General features: G+C 40.6%; 1 protein-coding gene across 2 annotated transcripts in view; it reads right to left on the reverse strand.

The window, feature by feature from the left end:
* man2a1 (mannosidase, alpha, class 2A, member 1) overlaps positions 1-10521 on the reverse strand; it is a 63240-nt gene extending 52719 nt beyond the window's left edge. The window contains exons 1-3 of one of the 2 annotated variants that reach the window (XM_064942186.1): positions 9720-10521; positions 8202-8459; positions 133-277 (exon numbers count right to left, since the gene is read on the reverse strand). In XM_064942186.1, the coding sequence (XP_064798258.1) occupies positions 133-277; positions 8202-8318 (262 nt within the window). In that variant the 5' untranslated portion in view covers positions 8319-8459; positions 9720-10521. Of the gene's footprint in view, positions 1-132; positions 278-8201; positions 8460-9379 lie in introns of both variants that reach the window. The other variant, XM_064942183.1, reaches the window with a different exon arrangement.
* Positions 10522-11060: the final 539 nt, after the last annotated feature.

Raw genomic sequence — 11060 nt, forward strand, 5'->3', positions numbered from 1 at the left:
GTTTTTTAAACCTCAAAGGGAGTCTTATGTCAAGACAAATCCATGTCCCACGCCATCGGCTGTGAAGAACCACAACTTGGTTTTGGAGTGTGGTGTCCCTTTTAATACTCTCCGAAGTAGTGCACTGCTTACCAGGATCATTGTGTGAGTGGGGCACAACAAAGACTTGCAGTGGCTCGCTGTCCCATTCATTCTCCTGGTAGGTGATGTCAAATCCTTGTTTCCACACACCCCCATCAGGATTGTCAAAGGTCAGAAGGTCATAAACATCCAGCAACTGAAAAAGACACAAAAAAAACAAACACTCCAACCCTTGTTTCTGTTTTCTCCCCTGAGAAAAATAGTGGGATATTCTTTGAGGTAAACGACTACCGTGAAGAAGGCTAACATACACTGAAGTATATTTCACCTGTTTATTGTCAACAATGTATGATTAGTAGTATTGAACAATATGGCCACAGATGCCTATTCTAGAATGTGTTTTAAGGAAGTTTAATGTATTTGCTTCAGCTTCAGTTTTGTGTTCACTTTATGTCCAAGTAGCAGTCAAATTAAGTGCCCTACTCCACCACAGTGGAAAGAAAGAAAAAGAAAAGAAAACAACGCATCTGTCCCTGGAAATCGGTGTATGATAACATTCACATCTGTGATATCGGCAGGTCAGAAGAATGCAAACGAGAGATGGAACTTCTAATGCAACAGAGGCTGCTTGGGGTTTCTCTGGGACTCGCGCCAACTTAAATATCTGTCTTTGTTTTACGGCCAAATAAAATAACGGAATAATTGGAATGTGATACCGAGAGGACAAGATGATAAAATGTGTTGTCTGTCATGGGTTTATATGTCCAGTATGGAATGGTACAAGAACCCTTACTAAAGCCATTTAATAACAGGAACATGAAACGCAGAAAATAGCTTGTTATCATGATTGGTGTCAAGAAGAAACATGATAACATACAGTGCATTTTGTTATGTTACAGCCTGATTCTAAAAATATATAAATAAATACGAAAGTGGAAACAGGTTTGTAGACATTTTTGCACATTTATTAAAAATGAAAATCGTAACATACGTTATTTATATAAGTATTCAGACCCTTTGCTATGAGACTTGAAATGGACCTCGGGTGCATCCTGTTTCCATTGATCATCCTTGAAATGTTTCTACAACTTGATTGGAGTTCACCTGTGGTAAATTCAATTGATTGGACATGATTTGGAAAGGCACACACCTGTCTATATAAGGTCCCACAATTGACAGTGCATATCAGAGCAAAAACCAAGCCATAATGTTGAAGGAAATGTCCGTAGAGCTCTGAGACAGGATTGTGTTGAGGCACAGATCTGGGGAAGGGTACCAAAACATTTATGCAGCATTAAAGGTCCCCAAGAACACAGTGGCCTCCATCATTCTTAAATTGAATAACTTTGGAATGACCAAGACTCTTCCTAGAGCTGGCCGCCAGGCCAAACTGAGCAATCGGGGGAGAAGGGCCTTGGTCAGTGAGGTGACCAAGAACCCGATGGTCACTCTGACAGAGCTCCAGAGTTCTTCTGTGGAGATGGGAGAATCTTCCAGAAGGACAACCATCTCCACTAATCAGGCCTTTATGGTAAAGTGATCAGATGGAAGCCACTCCTCAGTAAAAGGCACATGGCAGCCCACTTGGAGTCTGCCAAAAGGCACCGAAATGACTCAGACCATGAGAAACAATATTGAAACCAAGATTGAACTCTTTGGCCTGAATGCCAAGCAACACATCTGGAGGAAACCTGGCACCATCCCTATGGTGAAGCATGGTGGTGGCAGCATCATGCTGTTGGGATGTCTTTCAGCGGCATGGACTGGGAGACTAGTCAGGACCGAGGGAAAGATGAACGAAGCAAAGTGCAGAGAGATCCTTGATGAAACCTCCTCCAGAGTGCTCAGTTTGCCATCCAACAGGACAACAACCCATAAGCACACAGTCAAGACAATGCAGGAGTGCCTTCGGGACAAGTCTCTGAATGTCCTCTCACGGCCCCTTCAGAGCATGGACTTGAACCCAATCAAACATCTCTGGAGAGACCTGAAACAATCTGTGCAGCGACGCTCCCCATACAACCTGACAGAGCTTTAGAGGATCTGCAGAGAAGAATGGGAGAAACTCCCCAATGACAAGTGTGCCAAGTTCGTATCGTCATACCCAAGAAGACTCGAGGCTGTTATCGCTGTCAATGGTGCATCAACAAAGTACTGAGTAAAGGGTATGAATTCTTAGAATTGAAGTCGGAAGTTTACATACGCCTTAGCCAAATACATTTAAACTCAGTTTTTCACAATTCCTAACATTTAATCCTTGTAAAGATTCCCTGTCTTCGGTCAGTTAGGATCACCACTTTATTTTAAGAATGTGAAATGTCAGAATAATAGTGGAAAGAATGATTTATTTCAGCTTTTATTTCTTTCATCACATTCCCAGTGGGTCAGAAGTTTATGTACACTCAATTTGTATTTGGTAGCATTGCCTTTAAATGGTTTAACTTGGGTCAAATGTTTTGGGTAGCCTTCCACAAGCTTCCCACAATAAGTTGGGTAAATTTTGGCCCATTCCTCCTGACAGAGCTGGGTTAACAGAGTCAGGTTTGTAGGCCTCCTTGCTCAAAACGAGTTTTCAGTTCTGCCCACAAATTTTCTATAGGATTGAGGTCAGGGCTTTGTGATGGCCACTCCAATACCTTGACTTTGTTGTCTTTAAGCCATTTTGCCACAACTTTAGAGGAATGCTTTGGGTCATTATCCACCCTGGAGGACCCATTTGCGATCAAGCTTCCTGACTGACGGATGTTTCCTGACTGATGTCTTGAGATGATGCTTCAATATATCCACATAATTTTCCTCCCTCATGATGTCATCTATTTTGTGAAGTGCACCAGTCCCTCATGCAGCAAAGCACCCCCACAACATGATGCTGCCACCCCTGTGCTTCACGGTTGGGATGGTGTTCTTCGGCTTGCAAGTATCCCCACTTTTCCTAATGATGGTCATTATGGCCAAACAGTTCTATTTTTGTTTAATTAGACCAGAGGACATTTCTCCAAAAAGTATGATCTTTGTCCCCTTGTGCAGTTGCAAACCGTAGTCTGGCTTTTTTATGGCGTTATTGGAGCAGTGGCTTCTTCCTTGCTGAACGGCCTTTCAGGTTATGTCGATATAGGAAGTTTTGTACCCGTTTCCTCCAGCATCTTCATAAGGTCCTTTGCTGTTGTTCTGGGATTGATTTGCACTTTTTGCACCAAAGTACGTTCATCTCTAGGTGACAGAACGTGTCTCCTTCCTGAGCGGTATGATGGCTGCGTGGTCCCATGGTGTTTATACTTGCGTACTATTGTTTGTACAGATGAACGTGGTACCTTCAGGCATTCGGAAATTGCTCTCAGGGGTGAACCAGACATGTGGAGGTCTACCATTTTTTTTCAGAGGTCTTGGCTGATTTCTTTTGATTTTCCCATGATGTCAAGCAAAGAGGCACTGAGTTTGAAGGTAGGTCTTGAAATGCATCGGGGTGGCAGGGTAGCCTAGTGGTTAGAGCGTTGGACTAGTTCAAACCCCCGAGCTGACAAGATACAAATCTGTTGTTCTGCCCCTGAACAGGCAGTTAACTCTCTGTTCCTAGGCTGTCATTGAAAATAAGAATTTGTTCTTAACTGACTTGCCTAGTTAGAATAAGGCTGTAAAGTAACAAAATGTGGAAAAAGTCAAGAGGTCTGAATACTTTCTGAATGCTCCTTCTCTGGTTCAGGTTGTTGAAGAGCTCCAGACTGCTTTTCAGTCATTGCAGTCCTCCCTTTATGGTCTTGAATATACAAAAAAAAACTAAATTCATGACCTTTACCAGAGCTAGAACTCTGCCAGAGAATGTTAGCATTGTCACATCAGGTGGCTAATTCATAGAAAAAGTGTCATCCTACAAATACCTAGGTTTTTGGTTTGATAACAAGTTGTCCTTTAAAGTTCATGTGAATAAACTTGAGACAAAGCTTAAATTGAAATTGGGTTTTTAATTTCGTAATAAGGCTTGCTTCCAGCTTATGGCTAGAAAGAAGCTTGTTCAGGCCATTTTTCTCTCTGTAATTGATTATTCTGACTTGTTGTATACGCATGCAACCTCCTCCGTCTTACAGAGACTGGACTCTGTTATCATGCATCCATGCTCTTTATTTACAAATGCCAAGTCACTCCCCCACCATTGCACCTTGTACCAAATGGAAGGTTGGACCTCATTTTATATCCGCAGAAAGATACATTTGTATGTGTTCATCTACAAAACCCTTTTGGGTAAACTCCCTCTTTACCTGTGTTGTTTGGTCTGCTTTTATTTTTATTTTATTTTATTTCACCTTTAATTAACCAGGTAGGCCAGTTGAGAACATGTTCTCATATACAACTTCGACCTGGCCAAGGTAAAGCAAAGCAGTGCGACAAAAAACAACAACAGAGTTACACATGGGATAAACAAACGTACCGTCAATAACACAATAGAAATATCTGTATACAGTGTGAACAAATGAAGTAAGGAGGTAAGGCAATAAATAGGCCAATGGTGACAAAGTAATTACAATTTAGCAATTTACACTGGAGTGATGTATGTGCAGGTGAGGATGTGCAAGTAGAAATACTGGTGTGCAAAAGAGCAGAAAAACAAAAACAAATATGGGGATGAGGTAGGTAGTTGGTGGGGTGGGCTATTTACAGATGGGCTGTGTACAGCTGCAGCGATCGGTAAGCTGCTCAGACAGCTGATGCTTAAAGTAAATGAGGGATATATAAGTCTCCAACTTCAGTGATTTTTGTAATTCGTTCCAGTCATTGGCAGCAGAGAACTGGAAGGAAAGGCGGCCAAAGGGGGTGTTGGCTTTGGGGATGACCAGTGAAATATACCTGCTGGAGCACGTTGCTATGGTGACCAGTGAGCTGAGATAAGGAGGAGCTTTACCTAGCAAAGACTTATTGATGACCTGGAGCCAGTGGGTTTGGTGACGAATATGTAGCGAGGACCAGCCAACGAGAGCATACAGGTCGCAGTGGTGGGAAGTATATGGGGCTTTGGTGACAAAATGGATGGCACTGTGATAGACTGCATCCAGTTTGCTGAGTAAAGTGTTGGAGGCTATTTTGTAAATGACATCGCCAAAGTCAAGGATCGGTAGGATAGTCAGTTTATGAGGGTATGTTTGGCAGCATGAGTGAAGTAGGCTTTGTTGCGAAATAGGAAGCTGATTCCAGATTTAACTTTGGATTGGAGATGCTTAATGTGAGTCTGGAAGGAGAGTTTACAGTCTAGCCAGACACCTAGATATTTATAGTTGTCCACGTATTCTAAGTCATAACCGTCCAGCTAGACGGGCGGGCAGGTGCGGGCAGCGATCGGTTAAAGAGCATGCAATTAATTTTACTTGCATTTAAGAGCAGTTGAAGGCCATGGAAGGAGTGTTGTATGGCGTTGAAGCTCGTTTTGAGGTTTGTTAACACAGTGTCCAAAGATGGACCAGATGTATACAGAATGGAGACGTCTGCGAAGAGGTGGATCAAAGAGTCACAACCAGCAGTTACCGTACCCGGTCTGCTAGGTGGTTGCTACTTAAAGTCCCCAGGGCATTCACAGTATTAGGCAAGACTGTTTTCTCTTCTTGTGCACCAGACGCATGGAATAGTCTACAATCCATGCTTCATCTAGATATGTTAGTACCCCTGAATGAATTTAATATATTGATGGGAGACTCTGTTACAAAGGAGTGTAAAATGCTTTTTTTTAGGCTGGATCATGTTGTGTTGTATGTTTTAATTATGAAATGTATTGATTGTTGCTGCCTTCTTGGCCAGGTCTCCCTTGAAAATGAGACTCTGGGTCTCAATGGGCTTTTCTTAGGTAAATAAAGGTCAAATAAAAAATGTCAAATATACACACACGGTGGCTATATACACTCATTCTGACTATTTAAGCACAGGGGTGGCAGGTTTCTTTTTAATCTGTAACATTCTTGAGTATTGACTGACATAATTGTACCTAAAGGTATTATCTCTACTGAAAGAAACCTGTATTTCAAGTCAAACTGCAGTTCCCTCCTCAACACTAGCTGCTCTCTTACATGTTACATGCAATTTAAAAAAAAAAGAGTTTTGTGTATCCTATTTGCAAGATATTTTACTAGGGTTGGGATGTATCCAGAGTTTCTGTACAATACCAATGTGTACTGTATTACCAGAAGTGCACACTGCACACTGTTGTCCAGAGCAAATTATAGTATAAATTAGGGTTAAGTGTCTTGCTCAAGGGCACATCCACAGATTATTCACCTAGACGGCTGAGGGATTTGAACCATCGACCTTTTGATTACTGGCCCAACGCTCTTAACTGCTAGACGACCTGACACACAAAATAATTTTAGGTAACAGGGATCTTGATCCAGGAGGGGATTGAATGTCTTGACATCTAGCCACTTACCTAGCAAGTTAGCAAACCAAATGCATAGCTGGCTAGAGCCCTGAGCTGGATATAATAGATTTTACACAGCTTAGATTTCTGATAGTTATACTTAAAGACACACTATGCATAAATTGCTCCGCCATTTCCTGGTTGCTAAAATTGAAATAGTTCCCCTAATTTCAGTTTATGTGACAAAACAAGCAGTCATTGTGTTTGGAATCATTGTACCATCTAAACCGCTGTTAAATATCTTTTCCATAACTAAAAGTATTGTATTTTCAGCTGTTTGAAGGTGGTGTACAAAACCAACAGCAAAAGACACAAAAGCAAAACTTAAGAACGGGAAGCAGAGAACAGATCTACCACTTCTTAGACTTGCTTTCAATGAGACTGAAATATCTATGACTCACATTTCTATGTGAATTTGGTCGGGCCATTCAAAACATGACATATCGTAGCTTTAACTTATAGTTAGTTATAGGCAGTGCATTGCACGCACCCCACATGCTCATGATATAGGTGCTGAGCAATTCACCAACATTTTGGTAATTATTTAGTTTTTAAACAACTAATTGACCAATGTTGGTTCCATTATGTTAATTCCATTTAATGTTTTATTTTGTTTTTCTCAAATGCATAGTTTCTCTCGAGGTAAATCAGATCATGCCCAAACTATGTGAGGTAGTAGGGAGTTTTAGTTTCCAAGAGGCCAATCTTCTTCATGGTTTAGCGCAGAAAACATGGTAATTAACTACAATGACCATAATCCATTGCGTGCCTACTTGTCTGGTCTGTGTGTTTCTTTTATGCCTGCTACAATAGGTTAGTGTGGGGCAGACATGGCGTGGGAGACAAAATAATACACGATCGAGAGGGATAGAGAGCAGTTGCTTCGGGAGGTATCTCTACCTGAAAATACGTGAGCTAAGTGATTGATAGTTGGTATTCAGCAGTCATAAAAGTATACATTATTTACTTTGAAGAACTACTAAAATAGTGATTTTGTCAGACAGCATAGGCAGCAGTTGTACAGAGATAATGACTTGGAATGAAATAACAATGTCATCAAATAAAATAAATATAATATACAGCACAACTGAAATATTTTATTAAAGTAAAGTAATGTGAATAAATGATGGTTCATAAGTGATAAGCGGTAATGGGCAGTCACTACCATCATGGGACTTTTATTAATTGTTTTATTCTGTGTTGTTAAAGCATTCAACCCACGTATTGTATTTAATATTTCTAAAATAATCAAAACCGAAAAAGTTGATTTTTTTTTTTTTTTTTAGAATCGGACCGAAACCAAACCAACCTCAAAAAGCACTAATCACTCAGCACTATCATGTTATTAATTATGAAAAATATTCATGACACATAGTGTAATGGTTTTTACATGTGTCCTTCATTTTAACACCATAGTCACGTCACACTGTAACAAGGATTTTCCCCATGGCTATTGCAAGGCTTCATATTTCACACTGATGGTAGGAGCAATTCAGCGTGGTAATGAGACCACGATGATGTCTCTCCGTATAACGAATTCATCTTATCAAAAAAGGTTAGAGTTCAGTAAAAATAACACTGGCAGTTATAATGCTGTCCATTGAAGTTTTGTTCACTTCAAACGTTCACTGGAGGATGCTTTACAGCTCAAATCGATGGTCAAGCCTACAACTGCATTGCATCTACAAATACCTGAGCTGTTTCTGATTTTCTCTAAAAGTCTTACCTGCACCCCATCTGCTGGCTCAGAGAACTCCCTTGCAGCAAACTGACAGTCTTGGGAGTCAATAGGGAGGACCAGTGGAGGCGAAGCCAGCAGTTCTGGGTAGGGTCCTTGGCTCATGTTCCCTCCACCAGGAACCCCATCCTTGACCGACTCCTTCAGGTTGATCACAGAGTCCCTGATGTTGGTTATGATCTCGTTGTTCTCTGCCAGTAGTCTTTCCAAGCGGTCAATCTTACCCTGCAGGATTGACAACTGGCCCTGGTCAAGGAAAAGAAGGAATGGAGGAAAACAAGTTCACTGGCTTTATACAATACAGTATGCATCTAATTATTATGCAATAACCGTTGATAAATGAGTTATAATGACAGTCAATTGACAGTCAATAAACTAATTGTAAACCCTTAATAAAAGTAACCTTATTATACTGTTACCAAAACGAGGACCTATGGGTATGTCCTCCATGGTGACAAATATAGCATACTATATTATACACAAATCCAAAGTGTCAACGCATATATAGGGTTAATTGTTAAGCCCTCAATGAAAGGAAGTGGAAATGACGAATAAAGAGATAACAAGAGGTGAGTCACCTTCTTGTTGCACAAACATGTCCACTTTTACCAGTTTCACTTAGTATCGATATCTCATACCTTGGGCAATAGCAATAGGTGCAAAATAGGTGTATAATAAGAGGGTGTAGGTTATGCTGGAACATTGTTATTGTGGGAGGCAACCCGATTGCCTAGAAATACTCGTTTTCACTGATTCAGGAATGGAATTATGTGACCCACAACCCCACGATATCAAGATCTCAAAATGAATATGACCCTAGGACTTCCAAGAAAAGTCATACACTTGTGTTTATTGGAACCATTTCTGTTTCAAGACGATAACTATATCATGGCTACAGTTGAAAACGTGTTTCCTGTCGGGAAGCGAAACTTGTTAAACATTGTCTAGAACGTTGGTACATTGTAACAATGAAAAAACTACGAGTTGGCCTACTAACCGTGCCCATGCCTACAGCAGCCAATCAACACCAGTTATCTGCACAGTAGCAGTTGATACGATTTTGAGGAAATAGGCTACTTTACAAATTCATTAATATTTGTGCAACTATGTAAAAACAAGGTTCATCAGTCATAGGCTATTTCTTAAGGAAAATAAGTCAGACTTACATTTTGCAATCTATCCCCACCGTTGTTTGGACTTTTGGTATTGTCTAATTGCAGGTGATCCAGCATCAGGTACAATGAGAAGACCACTACACAAAATATGGCACTGCCAAAAACAGTGACTTGCCGATTGAGCCTTATCATCATTTACAATCGATACTGCCAGATGAATCGAAGTTGATCGCATTGAGTGACAGCAATAACCTATGGTCATGTAAATCACCTTTGCGAATGGTCGATGTCTTGACTCCGCGGCGAGGATCGGAAAATGTCTATGCTATTCCTAAAACTCTTTTATAAAATAGTAATACATTCTGCTTTAATGTGTTACGACGGAACTTACATAATTGTTGACATTCCCTCCTATGTACAATAAACTTTAAAAAGCTGGATCTGTCACCCAAAGGTAGCCTGAACCACAGACTGCGTCGTCAGTCGCAAAGTTTTAGTGTGAAAGATTAGTGTGATTCAGCAGATCGACCCTGTCTCCTTCCTGTATTTGTTTTCTGTTCAAATTAAGCGAGGAAGTGAAAAGCATATGGTATGAACGTGCGCCGCCTACCGACTCACAACTTTCATTTGAGGCGCACAGGTAAAGTCGTGCGTTACTGCGTTTTTAGTCCAGCGCACAATGCGTAAACGTGTCCAACTCCATCGTTTTGCGATCGTTGCCCTTATCCCACTGTAGTATATTCCAGAAACTACGCCTCCAATGATTCATTTGTGTTGCCAAAACTTGGTCATTAACTCCAGAAAACACCAGAGACCTCGTGATAACAGCTGCATGGGCATGTTCAGCGCGCGCCACTGATGATTCCAGGCTGTCCAAATGCCAGCTTCTACTTGATCGCGTTCATATTTTCAACATTTGGATTGGAAAAAGAGAGAAAGATGTGACGCTATTTCATTGCAAACGTCAACAGCATCCGCGGAAATAGACAAGCTCCACCGACAAAAAAAATCAATTTCTTACTCCATTCTGATTGTAAGATTGAGATAAGCAAATAAAATTGAAAACGCCACACATTTCACTCAGCATTAATCGATTGAGTAAAGCGAGACGAACGTGCAATTCTTTGCGTTACAAGTTTCCTTTGTGAATGTAATCTCACAGCTGAGAAACGTCTCCCTTCTCTCTCTCCGGGCCATAGTAGTAGCCCAGTAGGGCACAGGAGAACCGAAACTTGCATACGCCTCCTCTGACATCATTTGGTGACGAAAAATATAATTTGGATCAAATTTAACAGGTAAAAAAAGATATGGATAGATTAATGGGGTAATTCGGAGTGTAAATTATCCACTATTTATATTAGGCTAATACTACTACTAATACTACTAATATTATTAATACAACTACTAGTATTAATAATAATATTAATACATACTTGTTTTTTAAAGAAATGTAATTATATCATCAAGATCAAATAATCTAGATTTATTCATTTATTCTTTTAAATAACTTAATGAATCTTACTGCAATGTCGGAATTTTTTGTAAAGCAAGCTTCTAGGATCCCCATCCCTTGCTTGGCTTGGAACTCAAGCTGAGTTGGGAACAGATTTCTATGCAACCTCTTTAGCCTGGTGAAACACAGCCTTCATTCATCCACCTTGGCCCCCACACCGGCCCATTCCCCCCCCTTGAGGCTCCCATTATTAGCCTGATCATATAGAAGCTCATTTCC

Source organism: Oncorhynchus masou, chromosome 28 (genome assembly GCF_036934945.1).
Source record: "Oncorhynchus masou masou isolate Uvic2021 chromosome 28, UVic_Omas_1.1, whole genome shotgun sequence".
Taxonomy (NCBI): Eukaryota; Metazoa; Chordata; class Actinopteri; order Salmoniformes; family Salmonidae; genus Oncorhynchus; species Oncorhynchus masou.